This window comes from Berghia stephanieae, chromosome 5 (genome assembly GCF_034508935.2).
Source record: "Berghia stephanieae isolate SIO BIC M18660-M18661 chromosome 5, UCSD_Bste_1.3, whole genome shotgun sequence".
Taxonomy (NCBI): Eukaryota; Metazoa; Mollusca; class Gastropoda; order Nudibranchia; family Aeolidiidae; genus Berghia; species Berghia stephanieae.
The window spans coordinates 52083329-52111316 of NC_088364.1; the positions used below are offsets into that span (position 1 = coordinate 52083329).

General features: G+C 33.8%; 2 protein-coding genes across 6 annotated transcripts; one reads left to right on the plus strand and one right to left on the minus strand.

The window, feature by feature from the left end:
* Positions 1-171: 171 nt before the first annotated feature.
* Positions 172-27948, minus strand: LOC144973159 (histone acetyltransferase KAT2B-like). 5 transcript variants are annotated; one of them, XM_078915280.1, is made up of 18 exons: positions 27882-27948; positions 17711-17939; positions 17003-17126; positions 16286-16431; positions 15656-15745; positions 14369-14550; positions 13394-13585; positions 12305-12408; positions 11141-11278; positions 9491-9630; positions 7308-7513; positions 6478-6604; positions 5641-5751; positions 4158-4301; positions 3652-3794; positions 3041-3113; positions 2685-2769; positions 172-2105 (listed from the first exon to the last, which is right to left on the minus strand). In XM_078915280.1, exons 2-18 carry the CDS (start codon positions 17894-17896, stop codon positions 1909-1911), a joined length of 2388 nt encoding a protein of 795 aa, XP_078771406.1. In that variant the 5' UTR covers positions 17897-17939; positions 27882-27948; the 3' UTR covers positions 172-1908. The 5 variants fall into 5 exon arrangements, with proteins under 5 accessions (XP_078771406.1, XP_078771403.1, XP_078771404.1 ...); XM_078915277.1 differs by having other exon boundaries at positions 11141-11281; XM_078915278.1 differs by having other exon boundaries at positions 11141-11281; positions 17711-17966.
* LOC144973965 (uncharacterized) lies at positions 22236-25198 on the plus strand. Its single transcript, XM_078916855.1, has 2 exons — positions 22236-22328; positions 22682-25198. Exons 1-2 carry the CDS (start codon positions 22236-22238, stop codon positions 25196-25198), a joined length of 2610 nt encoding a protein of 869 aa, XP_078772981.1.
* Positions 27949-27988: the final 40 nt, after the last annotated feature.

Genomic DNA, 27988 nt, shown 5'->3' on the forward strand with positions numbered 1-27988 from the left:
TCCCTTCTGCTTTGTCCAGCATTTTTTCATATCGATACCTTTTCAGATTTTTATCTTGTACCACTGCCTACTCCCTAATTTGCCCTGTGTAAACACATTTCACAGGATAAATTTTTTTACTTTTTTTTTTTTTTCAATATAATAAAATATGAAAAAGAAATAACACTTCGATTTCTTACAAAATTCATTTATTTACATTCATGATAATATTTACAAAGGAGTAAGTTAATTTCTCTCTTGACATTCCTTATGGAAGGTAGCGGAGATTGATAATCGTATCTAGACCAGCTGCAAGCAACAAACTAAACTATCTGTATATTTATTTTGGAGATTCGAAATTTGAAAAAAAAAATCTGTATCAATCCAAAGAGAGTAATTTATTTTACTCTTATTTAGATGAATTATTAATTTAAAATGTCTTTTTGGGGGTAGTGATATTATGTAATTCACTTCAATTATAAACCTATTTTCTGAGTTAAAAATACACTATCTTTTATCACCTGTTATATTTATGTACAAAATTAAATTAGCAGCTTCAAAATACAACAAAAATGGAGGTTTTAAAAAAATAATGATCTGGTGTGATCCGCAAAACATATATTTATACATAAATAAATATGAAAATTTATATGATGTATTCCCACACATTCACCATGCGCAATGCTCTCCGCAATACTTCGTGGAATGAGAGTTCCAATTCATTATAGTATTAGTATTAATCTCCTACATAATCTTTTTTTTTTTTTTAACTCTAAATATCCAATATTGGATAAAGTAGTCCATAAACGCAAGGCTTAAGATAAAAAAAATTTTAAAAACTGTGATACAGTTTAAAATTTGGAAACAGATCATCATTTATAAAATAACAATACATCAAAAGATTTGACTTCAAATTTTTTTTGTTTAAAAAATCAGAATTGCTGTGCCTCAAAATTCTACATATACCAATTAAATCAGTATAAGTGACATTTACATAAAGTTACTCTAATGCATTTAGAAAACAAATCTTAGCATCATATTCGTAGCCGATAACACCTTACTAAGAATGGTTGGATATCAGTAAGAGTGAATGTCTTACATTACACTGCAGAAAAAAAACAAAATAAAAAAAAAACGACTGGGCTTGAATTTATTACCTATATTAATGCTTTTACAAAAAAAACCTCTGCTCATCTATACTGCTGATGAAGGGGAAACAAAATATTTGAGGACCGTTTGTCATGAAATTTAAGCTTCTGCACACTTTCATCCCTTTTGGGTTTTTTTTTTGGTATAATATATTATAATAGTGACAAATGCATTTCTTCATATCACTCAATAATGCAAATGTTGCTGCTTAAATCTCAAAGAAATAAATAACAATAATAAAATATGAAAGAAGCTTCATTTAATTTTACGAAGAAAGATAATGTGGGTGTTTCGGGTTCCTCCATTGTCAATGAATAAGACCCTAAGGACAAATGAGATATGAGAGGATGGCAATAATACCACCACCATCCACTAATCTCTCATTCATTTTTAGTGTCTCTTAATCTCTTAATCGTGATTTGTTAACAAAGGGGAAACCTGAAACGACCACATCATCTGTCTTTGTACACTAAGTTGAAGCTACTATTCCATTTTGGGGGCCCCGATAGCTCAGTGCTTCACACGCAAAGGGACAGCAATTAATCCCGGTCAAGATCTTATCTGCCCCCCCCCCCCCCCTACTAATCATCCAGCAATTATTGGGTAGCTGGGTCTGTTAGACCTGGCAAAAAGTACTTTGCAATAGACTAGCATCCTATCCAAAGGGTAGCAAACAATTGCTATTGTCCATTTCATGCTATAGAAACCGGGATAAACTCTGATGGATGGAGACTCAAAGAATTAATTCTCTATACAAAACCAAAGTCATGTGACTGAAACCTATGTCTTGTCTAAGAGGCCAGCCTCTCTCATCTTGGTCAAGTAATACTTCTCGATGATGTTGGCACACTTGTAATACTCTGTGTCTGGGTCATTGTACGATCTACAATTGGTGACAATTCGGTTCAGGTCTGCAACGAACAGGTGTTGATGAACATAATAACGGGCTTTTAACCTCTCTGTCATCTTTTTCAAATCTGGTTGAAAGAGACGTGAAAATAAAGTAATAAGTTAATGAATACTAAAATATAAAACTACAGTACTAGAAATCAGTAAGAAATAATGTTAATATTACATGCCACGCTTAAATTCTGGTGTTTACAAAACTGGTTTAAATTACATTACAAATGAATTGTTTAACAAGAAAAATCAAAATCTATCCAATCCAACCATATCAAATTAACCACTAGATTCATGTCATTTTATTCTTTTTTTTAAAAATAATTTGACAGGATCTGGTATCAAAATATATTTTATATCTCCTGCTCCTTTCATGCCAAAGTAAAATTTAATTTTGCTGAAAATCGTTTGAGGTAATCAGAAAATTAACTTTATCTATGAATACATTTTACCACTGGATTCCAAGAAGTCAATTTTAACAATGTTTAAGCTAGCTTTGTTCACAGACTGAACAGACTCTTGACATTTTCGAGAATGGCAACAAATCAACTCACTTCATGAGAACGCAATTTCCATAAGGAGTAAATGTAGTAAGAAATTGATCTTGAATGGGAATATATTCAAAAGAGCTAATTAATCATTTATTGAAGACTTACCCATGGGGAATTTTATATGTTCGTAATAATCTGGGGCCTCTGACACATCCACTGGCTTCAAAAATGGCCAGGAGCTTGCATGACTCTGGAGAATAAGTTGAAACATTTATGTCAATAAACAGATTAAGTATTATATATATATATATATATATATATATATATATATATATATATATAATATATATATATATGTATCTATTTATATAGGAAGAGAGGGCAGACCTGTAGGCCATTATCAATAATCCCCGCACCCCCCCCCCCCCCCCCCCTTTTCTTTTTTTTCCCTTTTTATTAGACAGTTTCACTTTCTACAAACATTTATAAAGAGAAAAAAATAGGGTTATTATGGAACTAACCTTCACTTGCTGTAAAATTGTGCGTAAAGTTGTATATAACTGTTCAACATCAGGAGCTGAATCTTTTTCCTTTCTGAAAGATCAACAAACAAAGAAGTGTGAAAATCTTATTCTATTGCAAATATATGATTCTGAATAATAGATATGCTAAGTGCAAAAGATTTTCACCTATTCGTTAATAAGAAGAAAAGGCTTGTAGTTAGTGAAAAAGAAAATAAAAAAAAGGGAACAGTTACTAGTGCATGGTAAAAAAAGAAGAGGTGTGAAAGTTACTTTGCAAAACACAACAGAGAAAAAAAATATATATGAAATTATTATTTTACTCTTTAAGGCTGTCAGGTGTGCTTCAGTCTCATATTGAAAAGGACTGATTATATATATATTTATTTTCTCCTTTGCTAGCCAATTTTGTATTCACATCTTTTCAGATGCCCTTCTTTAAAAATTGCTTTTCAAAGTTTGAAAAAGGTAGAAATACATAAATTACTAAGAGAACAACTTTTGAAGGATATTTTTTTTGGGGGGAGGGCTTTTTCCGCATATTTATGTCTGCTTTGTCTAGTACTGTATCATACACACCTTCTCAGATTTATTTTTACGTTATGACTCACTTGATGGGTTTCCAACCAGACTCCAAAAGACCTGGTATAGACTCCAATGGAATGGGCAGCTTGACACCTTCTTTGAAGAGGCCAACTCCGCTGTACACACGCTCTGTCTCCACACTTTTTTTGGCTGCTAACATTTTCACAATCTGTGAGTGGAAATTGAATATATTATACAGGGGTGATGGTTGATAAAGAGAGAGATGGATAGGACAAAGAGGAGAGAGAGGAAGAGAAGAGAGAGAGGGAGAGAGAGAGAGAGAGAGAGAGAGAGAGAGGGGGGGAGAGAGAGAGAGAGAGAGAGAGAGAGAGGGGGAGGAGAGAGAGAGAGAGAGAGAGGAGAGAGAGAGGTGGGGAGAGAGAGAGAGAGAGAGAGAGAGAGAAGAGAGAGAGGAGAGGAGAGAGAGAGAGAGAGAGAGAGAGAGAGAGAGAGAGAGAGAGAGAGAGAGAGAGAGATAAAGAGAGATAAAAAAAAGAAAAAAGAGAGAGGGAGAGAGCGAGACCAAAATTACCTCTTTTTGTTTCCTTATGACACGAGAGAAGTCTGAATAGTTGATTCGAGGACAAAGTTCACAGCCCATCAAAGTGGCCCCTTCATAATCTTTGATGTAACCCAGATACTGGAACCGTGGTAGCTTTATGTCTTTGGAAAAGCCCTGTGAAGATTTTTTTTATAAACATTCTTTATCCAGAGCAAATTGTTGTTGACCAGCAATTTTGCTTTGCAATGTGCCAGCATAGCATTGTCTATTATAGTACTAGATGTTTTTGTTGTTATTTTCTGGCGCTGATATGACCTTAACATGTTGCAAGCGCTGTAAAACCCTTAAAAACAAAAACAAAAACAGCACTGGATTTTCTTCAAATCCTTCCCATAGTTCACTGACAGATTCTGAGTCTTAACCTTTAAAAGTATACAATTCATATCATGTTATCAGGCCCCACCTGTAATTCATTTTAATAAAACCTTAATTCCCTTGGTGTTCCAAAATTTTATAACAAATCCTCAAATTTTCTTATTAAAATAAAATCTGAATAAAAAGGTACTTATTTTCTTTACTTGATTTTCTTTTCATTTAAAATGTATTTCTATGTTGATAGCATTTTAAATATTGAATATGTCTGTATCTAATAGCTGTAGTCATTGTTTAATTAATGATATATATTTTATTTTTGTAAAGCGCCTAGAGCTCATATTGCATGAGATGTTGGCGTTATTTAAGTGTGCAGTATTATTATTATTATTATTATTATTATTATTATTATTATTATTATTATTATTATTATTATTATTATGTAACACAGTATTATAATAATAATAATAATTTTATTATTATTATTTATTATTATTATTATTATTATTATTATTATTTATTATTATTATTATTATTATTATTATTATTATGTAAGACAGTATTTTATTATTATTATTATTATTATTATTATTATTATTATTATTATTATTATTATTATTATTATTATTATGTAATACAGTATCATTATTATTATCATTATTATTTTTATTATCATTATTATTTTTATTATTATTATTATTATTATTATTATTATTATTATTATTATTATTATTATTATTATTATTATTATTATTATTATTATTATTATTATGTAACAGAGCATAACATGTTTTATATTATATAGGGTATCATCAAAGTAAATGGATTAAAATAAATTTAGTCATTCAGAGATTTGACAAGGATCCACCAATGAACAAATATAAAGAAAAATTATATGGTCACTATTTCTTTTTAATAAAAATTATCACAAAAATTTTAATCTTCATAAAAAATTTCAAAATTTGATCAAAACGAAACATTAGCTAAATCAGACTGTCATCAGTACAGGTGTCAAGTCTGTATCTCAATTATTTACAGGTGTTTAAAATCATCGAACAGCAACAAATTCAAATGTAATCCACTTTAGAGAATAAAATAAAATTTGAAAGATTTCAAATCTATAAAAGGTGATTGGGATTACCTGCTTCTTAAAGTAGCCTGTGGCAAATTCATCGGCAAAGGTAAGGAAATGTGTGATGTTGTGTAATAAGTGATAGTCCTTTAGGTGGTTCATCAAGGATGTACCATATCCCTGTTATTGAAGAAAATTGAAATATTTTAAGTGATATAAAATAATAACACCAACAATAATAATAAGGTTGTTAATTATTTTCTTTTTTTTTTTAAATAATTTTTTAAAATCTTCACCAAATTTAGCATGGTGTTTACAATTGACATGAAGATGGTTTGCGTGTATTATGAGATTGATTAGACATTGTGATGATTTTATTGAAAAATAACATTTGTTTCATCAAATCCATTCAAAAACAGACACTGTCATTTTTAGTACGTGGATTGTGTGCAAAGTGGTCTCCGACATTTGCCTCGGTTGTTGTGCCAACCTTCTGGTTAGCGAGAGGATGACAATAAGGTGAGAGAACTTGCATTCAATTGATACCAAGGAGTGGTTCCTCTCATTATGAATACAATCAATTTCTTTATATTTATATGAACTGTTTTCCATTTCCATTCGTAACATTGGGAAAGAAGTCTTTATTTAGGTGAGCAAAATATAAATAAGATATCAAATGTAGAATATATTGGTACATGTCCAAATAAAAAGTTCTGTGGAGTTCTCTTACAAAGTCGAAAAACGTGTTCATTGAACGGACAGCTATGCTTAGAATAATAATATAGTTCGTAAGTGATCACTTTCAACTCAATATATGTTTTTTTTCTACACACTTGGCTACAAAACATATTAACAGTAAATAAAGATCATAATCCTTATCCAATCCAATAACCTAGACAACCTTACCTTGACCTGTTCACTGGACGTGACGGCACAAAATACAATCTCTGTGAAACACTGCGATGGAAACATTCGGAAACAGACCCCTCCAATTACATTATTGTTCTTCACCAGAACAAGACATTTGTGCTTCCTAATGAGAGAGGGATTCGACAAATAAGCAAGTGTTCAGCAACATTTCTAATGAGTTTATCAGACCTGCCTAGCTGAACATTTAAAAATTCGTAGTTTTAAGTAAATAAAAATAGAAGTCATTATAGTTAACTTTATAGATCAACAATTTACCCTCACATGGATTAAAATAACTCTTCCAAATCCTTACATATGATAAGTATCAATGACTTACGATGCTAGTGAACTTCTGAAATTGGAGCCAGAATTACGTAATTTTACGAATTTTTCATAGTATTAGGCAGGTCTGGGTTTATGATGAGCGTGGGCTTAGAGAAAGACGTAATTTTTTGTTTTTTGTATGTAATGGGTTCCTGATGAGAATGGGTTAAAGGAAAGAAGTAATTTATCAGTAACATACATATCAAATATGTCTTAATCATCTTTAGTGCTTCATTCATCGTGTTTTGTTGAAAAAGGGGCACCTAAACATCCACATCATTTGTCTTCATTAATCAAATTGAATCTTTTGTTATTTACGGGCATAAATGAAGCATTGTGAAGCACATTGAACATAATATAGTCATCAAAATGCTCTTTATAAATGTTTATATCTTTTTCGTTTCAGATGTAAAGAACAAATGATCTGAATCAGTCATAAATCTTAACCAAATATCATCTACGTAACGACAGTTCTGCATTGCTTTATTGTTAACAGTACTTACGGATCAAACACAAGACGTGTGATGTACTCCTTTGGCATGCGGGGAAGCTGGTGAGAGAACAAGTTCTGTACTTGTATCAACCAGAGGAAGACTTGTTTTGAAGGACAGATACTAAGGGAGTTGTTGATTATATGGAAATCTATTTTGCCATCTTTCTCCTCTTTCCTTGCTTGCTCATCACGGGCAGCATGAGTTGGGCACATGTTCTGACATGGTTGAATGTAAAAATCCTTAAACATGAATTTCGAGGGTAGCAAATAAATTCTTACACAGTTTAAGACAGTGTGACCAATTAAATCTATCTGGTAATTTTTTAACTAAACTGGAAGCTTAAGTTACAATTAAGTTTATATTATAAACAGACTTTTTTTTTTTTTTTCAAAAGAAGAATGAATGTATTACATGTAGTTTCTTGAATTGCAAAAAACACTCGACACAATTCTAATCTTTTTCACTTTTCACATTTAAGCAATTAGTTAAGCCCAAGTTACTACCAGAGTAAAGTGGTGACTCATTAGAAGAGTGTCAAACTTCTTGCTGTTTTTTATCCCTCAGAAAGGAGATCACTCCTTAGCATATTCTATCAAATAGATTTTAAAATGTGACCATCTTACATTTGTCTTGGTTTCAAGCACGTTTACAGTTACAGGTGGAACTGGTAAGCATTTTCTTTTTAATGTATATTTCGCCAGAGAAACAGCTAGCGGTCAATACACTTTATTTGTCCCCAGCATGAATTAATAAAACTTTTTGAATGTATGTGTTGTAGCACCAAACTTTGATCTTCGACAAGATTTAATGACTCAAAGATGCTTATGTAAGTGTCAAACAATTGCACTTCTGCAAATTTGTCACTGTAGTAATATTTGTTTCAACAACAAAATATCAATAAAAGGAATAATGTAACGAGTAAAAATGTAATCAAAAGCTATAAATGGCAAAAATGAGAAAGCTGAGAAATAAGCCTGCTTTCATAGGAAGTCAAATAAGATTTATCTTCAAATTGAATTAAATAAAATCATGTTGAATAGCTTATTTGTAAAGTAAAATATAAAAATAATGAGTTAATCAATGCAACTTTATCCTTGTTTATGTTACAAAACTTCAGTTTTATATTTAAAAACAGTGGGTTAAAACTATAATCTTCCTTCACATGCTGTTTGTAACACCTCGATAAATTTTTTTCTTGGGGGGGAGTTCCTGAGAGTTAAGATTTTGACAAATGTCCAACTTTGAAATAAAACACTTACATAACTTAGAACATCAGGGAAGGGCATGTAAAATGTCGGTCTAAAACTGCATATACTTTTAAGGTGAGGTATGAGGAAAAAGATGATGGAGGTGGATTGGACACACCCTTAGAAAGAATGACTCCACTATAACAAAGAAAGTATTGGACTGGAACCCTCATGGTAGAAGATCAAGGGGAGGCCACAAGGAACATAGAGAAGAATTAAAGAAGCTGATATACAAAGAAGTGATTAGAAATGGAACGAGATAAAAAAAAAGTTAGCTCAAGATAGAGAAGGATGGAAACTGTTCATCTGTTTTTTGTTTTTGTTTTTAAGGGTTTTAGGGCGCTTGCAACACATTAAGGTCATATCAGCGCCAGTAAAAAGGAACAATGGGATAGTAAAAAGTTCTAGAATTACAATTAAAGCAAAAAAGAAAAGGTGAGACAAAGGGGAATTGGTTCAAATAGGGAACAGATGTAGATTCCAAGAGCACACAGTCAGAGTACTTAGTTTGAGATCACCTCAAAGTCTCATCCAGACACAAGCACAGGTCCCAACTAAGAGGAATACACTCAAATGTTTACAAATCATATAATATAATATGTAAATTAAACATAATACAATGCATAACAGAGAGATGATTTACAAGGGAAAAAATATCATCTCCCAAAACTATAACTATACATTCGACTGTTTCCCTCCCAGCCAAGGAACTCCGGCCAGGGTCAGGACAAAACTAAGTAATCTCATTCCAAGACAACGATAGGAAACAATTGGAAAACGGGTAAGGGGGGATAGAAGACAAGCATGTACCTCCCTGCCCACTATGGGAGGTCAGGATCCCCACCCAGCTGTTCATCTGTGGCCTATAACCTGGCCCAGGGTGAAAAAGGCAATGATGATGATGATGATGATGTGTGTTTGGTATTGTATTACTACTATGATTACCTCTGGTCCAAGCATTTCATCCTGTGTCTCGGAGACAATGTCAGCCAATGCCTCATCCAACAAGTCTTTATTGATATCTCCTTCGATACGGGGTCTTTTGGCACCGTCACTCAGGCCAGCTTCATCAGCTTTTCGTTTCTCTATTTTCAATTGAAAGTGAATTAATATTTGATAATCATGTCTATGAACAATTCAGAATGCTGCTATCCCCGAAGCAAAATAAAATAGCCTTTCTGACAAACCCAAGATTTTTAGGTTACACAATTAATTTCCTGTATCAAAGTCACAGACTATGAGACATATATACAGCATAAAATGGTGTTGAATTACTGGTAAATTACACACAGATGTAAATATGATAGATGTAGAGACTATTTCCCATTTATCTGAGAAATTGCAGTTTCACTTTCTCCTCCCGACCAGGGGGTAATGGGTTCTCATCATCCCCACTGCAATCTGCATGGAGCTTTGAGTAAATATTATTTTCCTAGCTGATAGAGAACTGTTCTCACACCAACCCAAGAGGTGCTATACATTTGAAGAAAAAAATATCTCATATAAAAAAAAAACATTTACAAACAAAAAACGAAAAAAAAAAAAAAAAAAGGAAGTGGTATACAGTGAAAAAAAAAAAGGTTCAATCAAAATTTAAATGATAAAACAGAGAACAATTATAAATATCAGCCTTTTCTCTTTGCTTGTGTGTTAACAAATTATTGATATGATTCCAATACAATTAAAGATACTGGGGATGCAACACTATGATGACAGAATGTCATATAAGACTCAGTGTTACTATGCATAAACCAAAATATGTTTAAGCCTAAATGGATATGCGAGTCAACCGGTTGTCACTGAATTCATTTTTAAAACATGCACATGTAACATGACCATGTTCACAGTTTGTAAAATTGTGAAAAAAAGGAAAAAAAAAGAGTTCACATTAGAAAATGTTGTGAAGGATATAACCATAGACATGGTCAAGGAAGGCTGAATATTTTCTTTTATCTTTTTTTTTACTGATTCATCAGTATCAAAGTGATACTAAACTGCTAGAAGCTGTGGCCTGTAAAAAGTAATAAACAAAAATGAATGGAACAGCTTCAAAAAAGAACAAAATACCAAATACAGAACGATTCGGCTCAAAACCCTTCTTCAGCCAACAACAATAAACAAGAGAGGATGTACGAAATATTTAATCGTCGATCTGGTTTTTTAGAAATGCATTAATGTTTTTATTGCTTTTTGTTGTTCGCTGAAGAAGGGATTTTGAGCCTGAAACGTTCCGTGTTCAGTAATTTGTTATTTTTTTTTAAGCTGTTATATATATTTTAGTTTATGACATCAGTACCCTATACACTTTTATCAGATTTAATCTTGCAAAGTGGCTGCTCCTAACATTTTTTTCCATTTCGTGATTTGAAAAAGGACAAGAAAAGGTTCCTTCATTGATGTATGATTGATACTAAGGAAGAGGATATTGAAATTCATCACAAATCTGATATCTCAAGTATGTTTAAAATGTTTAAAACAACATAACGACTGAAAAGTTTTGGAAACTGGTCTTATCAAAGCAACAAATATCCAAAACGATATCAATGTTGTTAAATGATTCCAAAATGATGGTCAATAAAGAAAACAAAACACTACCTGCAGCTTCCTGGGATCGTGATGATCTCCTGGTTGTCAGAAGACCAGGACTACTGCTAAGACTACCATTGCTATCAGAGCCCATGGTGGATGATGTGAAACGGCTCAATCCACTCACACCTGCTGCCACCCCAGGTGCTGCTGAAAGTGGAATTTGAAGACAATGAAAGTATACAATTCTATATATTTATATAAAGCCACCATAGCCCATATATGCTGAACTGTGTAAACAAATGTAATAAAACTGGACATATGTTTATGTGTAGAAATATCATATTAAGTAGTGTATGTAATACAATGGTCTCTCATGTTAAGATGATGATTCTCTGAAGACAACATAAGCTTCCTCTTATGCAGACATACTTTCGGAAAGTTGGCTGGAAACATATTGGAAAGAACAATAATTGCATGTGTGCTCAGCATAGACGTACGAGGAAGCAAATCTATTTTCCCAAATTGGTAAACACAGAAGTGGGATAAAACTAAGGCCTGAGGATGACAATTTTTGATCCACATAATTGTCATTATCATTATTATTTCAATGTCCAACTAATACCGTGTCACATTAGAGGCTTTTTTACAGGACACAATGCATTCTCTAAACTATTCTTTTATTTGGAGAGACATTCCCAAACGTAAATATTTGAGAAAGCAACAGAAAAACTTACAGGGAGATAGCATACCCTTATACAGTGGTCACCGTATACATACATTATCTTAAAACAAATGCAGCTTCAAGCATCATTTCAGAAGTTATTATCCCAATTTCCAAAAGCAAAAATTAACACAGTACAGTTTCACCAAATGTTTTGATGTTGCAGCAAGAGCATAAAATCTACATGCTCTTTCATTTCCACATTTAAATTCAACTAAGTTTAAATAATCTAAACAATCAGCATAACTTGAATAATCTTTAGGAATAAAAGGGGAAATATCCTTTTAAAAAAGAAATACAACAGTGAAGGGAAAATTTAGAGAGATCATTTAATCAGTACAAATGGGGAAGTTACATAAAGTAAATTTCTTTTTTTTTTTAAATATATGTCGTTTTTCTTGTATCATGTTTCAATGATACAAATGGAAAAAAATACTATTTGTTGCTAATTAATCATGACTATCATCGGAGTAATATTTGAGAAGTAAACCATTATCAGTTGTACAAACCTGTAAGTGATGGTGTTGGCAGGTTAGATGTATTTTGAGAGAATTCTGGATCCCAGATAGGAGAACTATTGCCGTAAACCTCTTGTTCCAACATGGTGAGGAATCTTAAACAAGTTATAATAAATAAGATGTGTCAGCAATACTTTCAAATTGAAGTGATAGACAAAACTGGCTGATCTACCCGAACATTTCTTTTCACATGAAATTATCTGCTCACTGTGTCAAATCAAAATAAAATAATGTAGCCATGTGTAATATATACATGATGAAAGCAATGGAAATACATTACAAGAGTGAGTCTGAACCTAAGGGCTGTTGTGTGTTGTTGCATCTGAAGTGTAGACAAATCTATGTTTGAATAACAGTTCACTAAATCAGACAAAAAACAGAAATAAAATATTTTGCATACACATTAACTGACTGATATTTAATCCCATAGACATGATGTTAGCACAATCATTTTCCCTCGAATCAAATTATTATTATTATTTATTATATTGAGCTTGGTGTAATCAACTATTTTTCCCTGAAACAATGAAGACAAAATGTAACTTGTAATTTTCAAATGCTTATTTTTTACCCAAACTGGCTTCTATGTGCAAATGATTAAATATATTCAAGCTGACAAATTAAACAACGAATATCAACAATAATCATCTAAATGCTGTTGTCATTCAAAACAACTAAAAGGAATAATTATACTACTCTTACCTTGTATAATTCAATTTATAGTCATTATCATCTTTGTTATCAACCTGCTGACCCCTAGATGCAGGTGGCCATAGCTTCCATATTTCTTTCTCTATTACCCACCATAATGCAAGATTTGATTTGATTCAGTATTACAAAAGACATGTGTTGTAAACTGTACAGTAACAAATACAGCATCTGACAATTTGTCAGAATATTAATTGCAGACTCCTTGTATTGACTTTTGAAATTTGATAACAGAGTAATTGACAGATTTACAAAAACACCTATCAATTCATTGTTTTATGAAGTTCTCAAGCTCAAACAAAAAAAAAAAAAAAATATATATATATATATATTTTAAATGAAAAAGTCTTTTTTAATCTTTATCAACAATACCTTGGAAAATGAGTGAGAACCAATGTCTTTTTATCAGGTGGCATTTTGTCTTTCTCAGCACGGAATTTGTCCAGCAGTTGCCGTCTCATGGTCTGGAAAACAGACCTCAGTAATGTTCGCCCAAAAATCAGGGTGGTCTCGTATCGAGGAAGACTGTCACAGAAGGCAGGAACATGACAAAAACACAACCATCTGAAGAACGAAAAATTATTCTCTATATTGATCGAGGAAAAATGTGAAACTATTGTATAATAAAAGTCAAAATAAGAAAAAGGGCTCTTTCCTCACATTCTCTGACCGTAATCATGTGTAAAATGAGTATCTGGCCTTTAACCGCATTATCTCTGTCAGAAAAAAATGGCAATGTCACCTGGCAGGCACCACGTCTCATCCTATATGTTAAGTGTTGCTGTTGGCAGGCGACCCCTGTAAAGCGCTTTGAGCAATTGTAGCGGATATTATGCAATATAAGTGCTCTAGTTTAAACATCACAATATAAATGTACCCTTGAATGATAAGTTGCTGACACCGCTAGCAAAAGTAACAGTTTATCAAAACAGAAACACTGATCCACTCACACACAAACTAACCTGGCTCAGTTCGTATAAATGTCAATTTCTTTTTCAATCCTTCTAGTGTTTCTACCAGTGATAGTTGGCTCTAATATTTCATCTGACTGACAGATCTCTTCAGTGGACCAAAGTCCTATTCAGGGGGTAGCAAGCAATCGATACATTCCATTCAACACAATAGAAACCTGGATAAACTCCACCTCCATAATGACAATACCTTTAAAAGACCGGGCTTTTCATTCTTACTATCTTTATCTAATAAACAATAATTCTTTTTTTCAAATTAAATACCCATATCACTGTTCAATCGATCTCTTTGGACGCTTGGTTTAATCAACTATTTTTCCCTGAAACAATGAAGACAAAATGTAACTTGTAATTTTCAAATACTTATTACTCTTACCTTGTATAATTCAATTTATAGTCATTATCATCTTTGTCATCAACCTGCTGACCCCTAGATGCAGGTGGCCATAGCTTCCAGTGGTTCAGACAGTGGAGAAACATTTTTGCCAGGTCATACATTGTTTGCCATTCCTTCTGAGCAAGCGTTCCAAACTTGTATACCACAAAATTGGTTACACCCTGCAAAAGATAAATTTAGAAGATTTCAAAAGCTTTGATTAAACTACTTGTCGACAAATTCACAATAATTTGTTCTTGGTTCTAGTGAACCTCAAGGTCATTTGAAAAATTAAACAGGATCAAGTAATTTAAATGGGTGTCCATCCTATGACCTCAATTGAACTTCTAATTCACACCATGCAGAAAAGAAAAATAAAAAGATCAAGAACTATCAATCAGGGAGGCATAATATTACTGGCAATGAATCAACATGTCTACTGTGAAGCTTTCCTTACCAAATTGTAAGTCTCATGTCAGCTCAGACATTGAAGATTGCCCTGTTAGTGGGACACATTCAAAATGCAACAAATCCATCATACACATGATTCAAATTTATAGTATGTGACATGACACTCTAGGAACTTTTTGTTACTCATCTCTCCTGCCTGATCAAGATAGAAAAATGTCCTTAGTCAACAACAGAATGTGGCAGGGTGATCAATTCCTTTCCTTATCCCTTTAATGTCACTACCTCACCTACTCATTCATTGCTAATTGAACAGATTGATAGGACAAGGACTCAGTACTATCCCTTAGGTTAAAAAGTGAGCATTCCAACTTAAACTTTTACCACTATTATATTTAAAATAGAAGAGTAGCTTATTTGACTAAAAGTTTTTTAAGGTTAAAAGAAAACAAAGCAAAATAGATTAAACAGCACCATTCAAACTCTTACCAACCTTTCGTGCTGATCAAAGCAGATGACATAATAATTTAAGGGTGAAAAAGATCCTTTGAGAAAAAAAACAAAAAAACATTCTAATATCTATCTGGCACATGTCAATCACAAATCTCAACCAAAAATAATTTCACACAGGAGTGATCTCCCTTTAATTTGTTCCAAACATTGAAAGTCAATGGTCAATTACACCTCTAGATTTTTGGAGTAGAAGTCATCGTTCAATCGATACGAAAGGGTAGAATAGGATAACTTTTAAAAAGCACCAACATTCTACTAGTTTTTGAAAAATAATTTTTTTTCTGTGTGATGACAGTTCTTGTCCTAATACTGGAGGCATACATTTTTTTGTTATTATTTCTTTTTTATTTTTATTACACTACATACTTTTGCAATACTGGGTTTTTCAAAGGGTGGTGTTCCAATCGAACCCTCAATTGCTGGCTGGCTCATGTTCAAGATACACTTTCTCAACAGCTGAAAAGAGAATGAAAAAGTATATAAATGTTAATAAACTACTTTTTAATGGCTTAAATAAAGTGAAAGTGGTCTCCATTTACAAGCACTGTCTTCAGGAATCAAGCAAAGGGTGCTTATAGTTGAACCCTGTTTTTAAGATTCTAGTTTTTCGAGATAAGTCAATGCCCCTATGCTTCAATAACAATCAAAATATAAATGCTACATATTGTTGGTTTTTTAGAGATCTCATGTAAAGTGTTTTGAGCAAACAGTGTGGATATTACACTATATACCTTTTCCCTCCTCCTTCATGAATATTGTCCCCCTGCTTAAGATGAGGTCCGAATTCAATTTTCTAATTTTTAAGGCATCTTCACTGGGCTCTTTACAAGCATTATTCATCCATTGTACTGAAAACATATATATAATCTGATGATCCCTTAGATGTAAATCAGCATATCATGCAGTCCAGGAAATAGAAAATGTGGTAATTTAAATAAGCTATTCATTTTTACATATTTTAATTATGATAATGTAAATGCTGAGTAATTAATTTACCTTGAAAAGATAGAAGTAGACTTGTTTTGCCTCCCTATCCTCTTCTCTATGAACAAAACAATACAAATTGTCGACATCAACCATCATACGTAGAAGTCTGTTCAGTTCCTCCTCATCTGTATTTTCTAGATGTGAAACATGGGCCTCTGGGTTGGAGGATAACAGACCACATTTAGAACAAAAGGAACAGAACTATTTTTTTTTTCCTTTATTATATTTAAAAATTACACCCCCTTAATTTCGAATCTAAAATGAGACTATATTTCTTAAAAGCTAGTATGCTATAACTATAATAAACTGACCATTTAACAAACTGTCAATCTGATTCATGTCTCTGATCAAATTTTAAAAAGAGCACTATATAGAATTATGCACACCATCAATACAAACAGTGATTATGAAATTTACAACATAAATCCATAATATTGTTGATTAGTGTCTATCAAAAAGATTCAAACCCAAACAAGGAGTTCATAAGACATAAATAATCCTGAGATAGAATTTTAGCAAACATGATAAATAATCCAAATCTAAGAGATTTGTGTGATTGTATGATCTGTATATTATAATTCAAAAGCTGTAACAGGATAACACTGTGCTTATATTTTTGGTTGAAAATAATGAGCAGTTTATTACTGATTGATTTTTTTTTAATGTAAAAAAAAAAAAGAATAAAAAAAGGAAAAGAAAAAAAAGATATATTAAAAAGCAATCTACCTAATGCATGGCGACAACTCTTGCATGGATCAGTCAAATTGACGACTGGTTGTGAAGAGTCTGAATTTGGGGTTTGTGGGGGAGGATTAGGATTTCTCCATCCATTACACTTGCAGCCCTCAGTCTAGGTAATATCATTTAAAAAATGTAAATGACAAACACATTTTCCATATCATATATTCATAAACATAAAACGATGTATTTTCTTAACCCATTACACAAGGTTTACTTTAATTTAACCCTGACATCAGATCTATTCAATTTTTTTTACCAAGAGAGCAAGAACAGAATGATGGAATTCTAGCTTCATTATAGCTTATCACATCAATATTACCGGTACTGTTCTCATGGAGTAAAACATTGAGGGCCAAAGTTATGACTCGACAAAAAGTGATAATTATTGTGATTTCAAAGAGCTAACCCTCCTCGTTGAAAAGTAAAAGAATTAAAACTTGTACTTTGTTTAATATGATGAAGGTAAGAAGTAAGAAAAATTAGTCATATCTATGATTTCAAAATATGCATTTTAAAATATTATATGGGTATAATAAGTAGCAAAGATTACTGTGAAAGTTCAGCAATTGTAACTTATTTAAGGCTATTTTCTTCAGTGAAATCTTACAATAATTAAAGCTATATAACTACAAAATCAATAACATTATGCTTATCTTATTTCACTCTCATTTTAATTTTGGCATTAATATTTACCTTACAACTTGAGTAAGCAGCCAATTTTTCTAATTTTTTGTTCCGTGGATAACTTTTAACAAGAAGTTTCTTTTGAGCAATCCTTTGAAAATTATTGATTTTGCTCATCTCTGTTTTTTCATCAGTAGCATTGGTCACCTTTCCCGAGGAATTGGGTGTATTTTGGGTGTCAGAAGTTGAATTCATCGTTGATAGTATTGAAATGACAGTATAATTTCTTTTCTTTCATCTGGTAAAACGTGAGAGGTATATGGACCTATAACAAAAATGAAAAGTAAAAATAAAAGAGAGAGAGAGAGAGAGAGAGAGAGAGAGAGAGAGAGAGAGAGAGAGAGAGAGAGAGAGAGAGAGAGAGAGAGAGAGAGAAAGATATATCAATTAACCATCAAAATAGGGAAATACATATTATTTCTAAAATTAAAAACATTGATCAATTACCAAGTAATTTTCCTGATGACAATATCATGAAATGAGATTTATTTCTCATCATTATTCAATACATTTCATTTATTATAAAAAATATGTGTTGGCTGTGAATCTCTGATCAGTGAAGTCTTGTGCTTCTCTCTTTTGTTTTTCTTTATTTTTGTTAGTTTGTGGGGTTGGGGTTTTTTTTTTTGTTTCTTTTTTATTTGGGGGTGTGTGGGGGGGGGGGGGGGGGGGGGGGGGGGAGAGGGGGAGGTCTGTTATTGATAATGTTTTTTTTCTATTCCAAAATTGGGCTAGTCCACTTTTTAGATTGTTTACAATAACTGCCTTTTTGTCAAAATAAAGACAAATTTTGCGTTTTCTCAAATTGACATTTTGTATCATATTTTCAGATATCCTTACATTCATACCTTGGTCATTTTTCATCAGATGATCTTCAAACTTGGTCAGAGTCTTTCTTGTGATGTGTTTTTCATCATAATGAAAGAGTTTTTAGGTGAACTAAAATTTAGTAGTGTTATTTTTAAAATTATTCATATAAAATGTTATAAAACATTATTAAAATTAAAGGTAAAGAAGATCCAGTTATCAGTTATGCAACATGTAATCTGACAACTCAAGACTCCATACCACTGGGCATTGGAGAGTCTTTCTCTCTCTCTTTCTGCTCTGCTCTTCCACTATTTGGTTGGTAAAAAACACCCCAGTCTTCAACTCCGGGCCGGTTATGGTAAGACTTAGTAATGAGTAATATTATAGGCACTTAAATGATGGGCTAAATTCTGTGTCACAGTTCTCCCATTCACCCATTGACCGCTAGTTATCGTTTATGAGCTTCAGGTTAAACCCATGACTTGGTTAAATTGAGATATCTCTGGTGATTATTTACAGAATTTGATACATTAAACATCAAAATAAAGGACATTGAACGCTCTATTATTTAGTACAATTACCATGCCCCTCTTTAAATTCATTTAGAAGATATTGTAATGGAAAGATAGCTTTTAATGTTAGTGGGCAAGAAAATCAAGCCGTGTATCATCATTCATGAAAAAATTCCCTTGAAAAATAAATAATCATAAAATTCAACCATTTTCCTTTCCAATGATACCGTTTTCAACTATCAAAACTGTTTCCCTGATACTGATACCCTTTGAGCGTTCCATAATTTCACACTTGTTTCAAAATCTACTAAAGTAACGCCATTTCAGCTTGGACTGCCGTGATCAGCGTCGATCAATGGCTCCTAGCCTTGTGGTGTCACAGTGTTTCAGGGGAGTCCCCTGTCGTTTTTTCAGTTAGCTGGAGCCCAGATTTTGAAGGTATAAAAAATTGTATGATAACTCTGCTTCTATATAACCTAGAGACAAAACTCAATTCAATGGGATGGTATACTGCATCATAGTAAACCAGATTTTATACTATCATTTGAAAACTGAATTTTCTTTTAAGTGCCTATTAGTATTAGTAAGGGTATCTAGCACTATCTAAATCTAGCAGTAAGTAGGGACCTCGCTAATGTACCAATGCCAAAAGCTGGAACATGTCTATTTTTGCAATAACTTTTTCTCTTTACTTTTACTTTTACATTTTCTTAATTCAGCCTTCAGGTACTGGGTGGGGTTCCTGACCTCCCATAGTGGGCAGGGAGGTACATACTGTGTCTTCTATCCCCCTATGTCTGTTTTCCAACAAGATTTCTGTCTTTGTCTTGGAATGAAAGTAGCAGTAAGTAGGGACCTCGCTAATGTACCAATGCCAAAAGCTGGAACATGTCTATTTTTGCAATAACTTTTTCTCTTTACTTTTACTTTTACATTTTCTTAATTCAGCCTTCAGGTACTGGGTGGGGTTCCTGACCTCCCATAGTGGGCAGGGAGGTACATACTGTGTCTTCTATCCCCCTATGTCTGTTTTCCAACAAGATTTCTGTCTTTGTCTTGGAATGAAAGTACTTGGTTTTGTCCTGGCTCTGGTCGGATACCCTGGCTGGGAGGGAAACTGAAACAGTCAAATGTTACTTAGTTTTGGGAGATGATATTTTTTTCCTTGTAAATCATCTCTCCGTTATGCACTGTATTATGTTTTGTTTAGAATTATATATGATTATGATTTGTAAACAGTTGAGTGTATTCCTCTTAGTGGGGACCTGTGATTGTGTCTGGATGAGAATTTAGGTGATCTCAAACTCAAACTAAGTACAATGACTGATAGTATGCTCTTGGAATCTACGCCTCTGTTCCCTATTTGAACCAATTCCCCTTTGTCTGCTTTATTCTTGGATGCTTTAATTGTAATTCTAGAACTTTTTACTATCCCATTTTCTTCCTTTTTATTTTTACTGGCCCTGATATGGACTTAATGTGTTGCAAACGTCGTAAACAAGGCAGTGTCCACGTACACAGTAACCGGGCACCTAGCCTCAGGATCTACGTACACGGTAACTCCGATAACTGGTTTGCCACAACAATACAAGTACAAGCAATGGACGGACCTCGCTCTGTATGTGTGTGTGTGTGTGTGTTATTTTAAAAATCAAACAATACAATATAATCCATTAAAGGGGAGATTCAAAGTTACCATGTATGTTACTGTTACCGTGTACGTAGATCCTGAGGCTAGAAGCCCGGTTGGTAACGAAAATAATGATACCAAGATATCTGCGATATGATATTCCTCTTTATACTTTAACTTTAACTTTATAACGATGCGTCTTTAATTGAACCCCCCTAAAACTTAGTAAAAGCGAACGGCAATTTCCAGTCATAACTTTCTTATGGGCGAGTTGGGTCACAATTTGACTCCCACTGCTGCTGCTCACTAAACTGCCTAAAGTTACCGTGTACGTAGACACTCCGTAAAAACAAAAACAAAACAAACAACAAATAAACAGCCTTCAGTACAGGTAATTGAGGTAAGAAGTCTGCAAACAAAGAAGTGGGAGGCCAATGTGATCAGCGACAGTTGGCACTGACACAGTACAATTACAATGGACTATGGACAGTTGGTGGAGACCGATCCAAAGACCATCAACGGGCCACCGACCCTCTACGATGAACTCATACTCATAATAATACACATAATGTTAACGTTGGCTAGAAATCCAAGATGGCGGCTCATTGATTTCTCAAGGATTTTGTGATCAGATTATTCGAAGTTAACAAATTTTTAGAGGAGAAATTCAGTGAAATTCTTAATATATTTTATCTGTGTGATATAAATTTATAGTTTTAATCATTTTGAAGTGAAAATGTCAAAGAATAAGAATAAAAAAGTCAATGGAAAGACTTCTGAAACTGAGGTTGTAAACACCCAAAATGGCGGAAAAAACAAATCATCGAAAAATGTTACTATTGAAGTTGATGAGTGCAAAGTATGTCACCAAGAGTTCAGTGATCCAAACCATGAAATGATTATTTGTGACAGATGTGATTGCTATGTCTGCAGAGTTTGTAGTGAAATAACAATAGAACAATATGCCCTCTTGATAGATGATTCCTGCAAGTTTCACTGGTTTTGTGAGGAGTGCGAGCGACCAGCTATGTCAGCAGTCAAAAAGATAAATTAATAGAACAAAAATGCAATGAAATCCTGGATGATTTTAAAAGGAATGTTCTAGAAGATTTGAAGTCCCAAATTTTAAATCTCAGGGAAGAAATTGATACTTTGAAAAGAGATAAGAGTGTCCCACGAAACCCAACAGCAAATGCCCAACAAAGTTATGCAGAAGAGGTTAGAAAAGACTTAGCTAGCCAAGTGACAGCAGAGAGTGCAAAGGAACTAGCAGAAAGAGATAGGAGGAAGAATAATATTGTCTTTTTCGGTATCCCAGAGAGCAGTGCTGAGGAACTAGACCAGCGTATTAGAGATGATAAGACCTTTCTCATCTCGCTTTGTAAAGAAACTTTAGACACTGATGTTGACATATCAACCTGTAAGCGCCTACACTCCAAAGCCCCTGGTACAAGACCTGATATCAATTAAGAATGAGGAGCAGGCTTCTGGAGTTCTGAGAAATGGTCGTAAACTCCGCCAATCAGAAATACATAAAAATATTTTTTTTAAAAAGGATTACACCCCTTTAGAAAGGGAAGAGATGAGGAAATTGGTAGAGATGAGAGACAAAAAAAGGGAAGAGACAATACAGAAAGGGGGAGAGGAGAAGTGGACAATATGGAGGGGGAAAGTTGTAGATTCCAATCGAAGACAGGGCAGGCCAGCAGACAGAAAGAGAGAGGAGGAGGAAAGAAAATAACCAACGATTGTAGTTCTAATGTACAGAATGTTTTTAACCCCCATCAGACGGACAGTTTTAAGTGCTTGTACAAAAAATTAGACCGTCATCGTACGGAGATTTTAAAGTGCTTTTATACAAATTCAGATTCTTTTATCAACAAGAGAGATGAACTTTTATTAACGATTGATGCTGAGAGTGTTGATGTTATAAGTATAACTGAAGTGTTACCTAAAAATCAGCAAAGAGGTAAAATCGAGCCGGTAGAACTTTAGATTCCAGGCTTTGATTGTTTTCACAATATTCAGGATAAAAGTTGTCATCGTGGTGTAGCCATATGGGTTCGTTCAAAGCTAAATGCTCAACCAGTCAAGTTGTCAGACAACTTGTCATCATCCAAAGAATCCGTTTGGTGTGAAATAACACTTAGAGACAATGATAGGATGTTAGTTGGTTCGGTTTATCGTTCACCGAATAGCTCTTTTGAAAACAATGATAAGATTAATGAACTTTTAGTTAAAATGACAGAAGGCAAATCACATGTTCTAGTTACGGGAGATTTTAACTTTCCTGAAGTAGACTGGGCAAACGAGTTATCCCCCAAGGACTCAGATCACTCTGCTTCTAAATTCATGGAAGCTGTCAGGGATTCATTCTTAACACAGCACGTTAAGCAACCAACTCACTACCGTTCAGAGCAAACCCCAAATATTTTGGACCTGGTTTTTACAAATGAACATTCAATGATTGACTCAATAAGACATGAGGCTCCACTAGGCAAGAGTCACCACCAGGTTTTATATTTTGACTTTAGATGTTACACAAAGAAATGTTACTCGAACGAACCCCGCTACTGTTTCGATAAAGGCGACTACAAACAGCTTTCTGAATTAGTCTCAGCTGCAGACCTAACACAAAAAATAATAAACCTGTCTGTACTCGATGCATGGACTATTATCAAATCTGAAGTTATGTCTGCAGTGGACATCAGCGTACCAAAAGTTAAAAGTAGTTCAGACAGAACTTCACCTCGGTGGATCAATCCTACAGTCTTGGCAAAACTCAAGAAAAAGAAGCAAGCTTACAAAAAGTACTTAGAAACTAGAGAGGGTGCAGACTATATTAATTACACGAGGGCCAGAAATCAAGCCAAAAGCTCATGCAGAATTGCTGTAAAGGACTATGAGAGATCTATTTCTCGTATGGCTAAAGTGAACCCGAAAAAGTTTTTTGCATATGCTAGAACAAAAACGAAGACTAAAGACGGTATTGCGGATTTGTATGATGATCATAAGACAGCCTCATCTAACATTGACAAAGCCAATATTCTTAACAAGTTCTTTAGCAGTGTATTCACCAACGAGGATCTTACTAAGATACCTACATGTGAAAGAAAAAGTGTAAACAACATACTATCAGATATAGAATTCGACAAAGACACTGTAAAGAAGAAACTAGACAAACTCAATATGAACAAGTCCCCAGGACCTGACATGTTCCACCCCCGCGTATTATGTCAGTTGTCAGAAGAACTCTCCGAACCATTAGTGTTACTGTTCCAAAAATCACTTGACTCAGGAACTCTTCCACCCGATTGGAAAGAAGCACAAGTTACACCGTTATTCAAGAAAGGAGACAAGAGTAATCCGGGCAATTATCGACCAGTTAGCCTCACCTCAGTGGTTTGCAAAATAATGGAGAGCATTATTAGAGACTATGTCATAACTCACCTAAAGAACAAGTTACTGTCTGAATGCCAACATGGCTTTGTTTCTGGCAGGTCATGTTCAACTAACCTCCTAAAGACTTTAAATGATTGGACAGAGTTTCTCGACCAAGGATCTTCGGTTGACGCAATCTACTTAGATTTTGCTAAAGCTTTTGATTCTGTTCCCCATCAAAGACTCTTAAACAAACTGGAAGCTCATGGTGTTCAAGGAAATACTCTAAGCTGGATTAAGCATTTTCTAGTAGGCAGGAAACAGAGAGTTAGCGTGCAAGGCACAGTGTCAAATTGGACAGAAGTTCTTAGTGGAGTGCCACAAGGCAGCGTCTTAGGTCCAACTCTTTTCGTAATCTTCATTAATGATTTACCAAGTATTTTGTCTAGCTCATGTTCAATGTATGCCGATGATACTAAAGTATACAGAAAGGTAAACAATCTAGAAAATAGAGACAGTCTTCAGTTAGATATTGACAATCTAGTCAACTGGGCAGACGATTGGCAACTGAAGTTCAACGCTGGAAAATGCACAGTGCTACATCTTGGAACGAAAAACAAAATCTTTCACTACGATATGAGACAGCATCACTGTAGCGACAGAACAGCTCTGAATAAGTCAAAACTTGAGAAAGATTTGGGAGTACATGTTGATACTAAATTAAAATTCTCAAAGCATATAGAAACACAAGTTAATAAGGCAAACAGAATCCTTGGACTCATCAGAAGATCTTTTACCTATTTAGATGCAGCAACTATGAAAATACTATTTACTGCATTAGTCAGACCCCATCTCGAGTTCAGCAACTCAGTATGGTCACCACAATTTGAGAAAGATAAGAAACTTATTGAAGGCATGCTTCGCAGAGCAACAAAAGTAATTCCTGGGTTGAAAGATAAGCAATATGAGGATAGACTGAAACGTATTGAAATTCCAAGCATGACATACAGACGAGTACGAGGTGATATGATTGAAACATACAAGTTTACACACAGTTTGTATCAAGTCGAGAGTAAACTTTTCGTGTTTGCAAACAATGGAACCAGAGGTCATAATTACAAGCTGCATAAACCTAGGTGTAACACATCGCTTAGGCAACACTAGGCACTTTGATAAAATTTTCAAACTCAAAATATTTTGATTTGACTCAGTCAGGGGGATGGGACTTGAAAAAACATAAAATTTGATACCTTATTTGTTTCTCTACGACCTACGGTTCCAGAGTTATTTATATTTTTCTACTGAAATTTTTTGTCAACTTTACAGAGAGAATCTGTGATCTCACTGCTGCCTCAAAACCAGCATCTCGCGGCGATCGGGAAATTTTGAGTCTTGCAGTCAACATGGCCCACTTACTGTTTTCAGTAATTTTGTTTCAATTAAAAAATAAATGGCAAGTGTTAGATATCATTTTAAAGGTCAGAAAATAGGCTTTATTTTCATATAAATCATTTTCATGTATGGAAAGTATGGAAAAAATTAAGGATAAATGAAAATGGAAAAAAATATGAGGTTTTTGTCCTAAAAAGTGGGGTTGGTGGCGGGAAAAATAAAATAATGAGCGAGTGTATCAATTTTGATGAAATTTGGCAGAGATATTCTTCAATTAATTGTCTATCGATGTATGAAGTATTATTAAAATGTAACCATAATTTAAAAAGTTCTTATAATTCAAAAATTTATAAATTTTTATTACATAAGTTTTCTGAGAAATACAATCAGGAATTGAGAATGAAATACACCGTTAGAAAGCTTGTTTTGTGCCCTTTATAATGATACCAAAATTAGTCACATAGGTTCACAAATAACGCCATGGTGACCAACAGGGTAAAGGGTCAAAAATAAAGTTCCAAAAAACGAGTTTCACCTTACAGTGAGCCTATCGGCGGCCACTGGACTGGAGTTATCAAGGTGCCTAGCAACACTACTTTAGTCAACGTGTGATCGACCGCTGGAACAGTCTCCCTGAAACGGTGACCAATGCTCCAAGTGTCAACGCCTTCAAAAATAGCTTAGATAGCCACTTAGCAGATTACATGTTTAGCATAGTTGAACCACCCATTAAGATCCCATCAAAGGGTTAGACGTATACCGTATATACAGGTCAAAAGATCTGTTAGGGTTAGGGCCTTCAATTTATCAAAAAGTTTATATATTATAGATACAGGTCAAAAGATCTGTTAGGGCTTTTTATTGACTTTTATCTTGAGGAACTGAATGCCAAGATCAGCAAAGGCACAAAACGCCTAATACGCTGGAAAACTATACTATACTATACTATACATAGGCACTTGCAAGAATTTTTCAAAATAGTGATATCGGTATTAATTTAGCGTAGAAAAATAAAGGGGAGTGAAACATTTACTAAAGTGAAAAAATTATCGCTCTATCTCAACTAGTTAAAAAGTTATGACCTTTTATGTTGTGAAAAATCTCTATAGAAGCTTATAGGAAAATATGTGACCAAAACACAGCAACCCAATGGATAATCAAGTATAATTCAGAAACGGCTTCAGATACAACTTTGAAATTTTTACATGTGGTAATTCAACATCTCTGTAATACATTGCAAACAGGAAAATAATTATTTATTGAGAGAGAAAGGTATAGTTTAGAGCTGAAACAGCTGAAATCAAGGAAAAATAGATCACGACATGCAAATGAATGACCTATTGGAATTTTGGAAAAGTCGACAATTAAATATTTATTCACTTGTAGAAAGACCAAATACACCACTGAATCGGCGTCATTTAGTTATTCACTTTGAACTTTTCAAAATGAAAATAGACCTCATAAAAGCAAAGATATGGACTGACAAATGTTTGAGGTGGTGTATTAGTGTTTAAAATGATCGAAAATAGGTGATTTTAAAAACTTCCGCTCCCCCGTTCCCCTAAATTGGACAGACGTCCGTCAAAGGATGAAAAACGTCAAAATCAACAGTGAAAAATCAATCGGAAAAAAAGGGAAGAGAATTGTAAATTATAAAATGAATACATGGACATGAAAACGCCAATTAATTAAATAATTTAAAACAAAAATAACTTCCATAAATGGAATATATTGTAAGATATAAAGATGTAAAGTTTTGATGTGGATTGACGAAGTTATCTCTCAAACGCAGCAGACGACAGGAAGTGAATCAGTATAAGAAAATGGCAGCTTCTGTAAACAATCGAGGCCAATTACTGTTTTTTGGGGAGCTCTAACTTTTGAGTGCAAACATATTTTGCTCTGAAATTTTTAGAGAAGCTACTTTTATATGTATCTCAGAAGGACTTGTTTTTATTAAGAAGGACCATCTCTGGTTTAAAAGTTATAAGCGTTTAAACACATATACTCTCTTTACACAGAGATTTCTCAAAAATCATGATATAAAAAGATAATAATATTAGCATCATTGTATGTAGAATTTTATGCCCTTTCCAATGATATATAATACATGCCATTTCATTCCACTGAGAAAGAAGAATGAACATTTTAAAATCACTCCTAAATTTTTTCCCCTCAAAAACGGAAACAGAAATCCTCGCCTGTTTTCAACTCGCGAGAGCTACTTCTTGCAAGTGCCTACTATACATAAACACTCATACTCATGTTTCGTCTCTACCCGGCCCCGAATTCTCGGTTGAATAAGTATTCCTCGTCAGCCACACCATGAAGCGGGTGCATCTCATTCTAAATGTCTCAGGAGTAATGTAAACCAAAACATTTAACAAAAGCAGAGAGGTATTGCTTACTGTAGTACAAGAACGAAGATATATAACCTGGCACCGAACTAGCCTACCTTTGTCAAAGATTAGACGCTTTGTTTGGACGCCATCTTAGTCTCACTGAAGCCTCGGACGGAAGTCGCGAAAATAATATTTGTATTGAATAAGGTGATAGCAACAA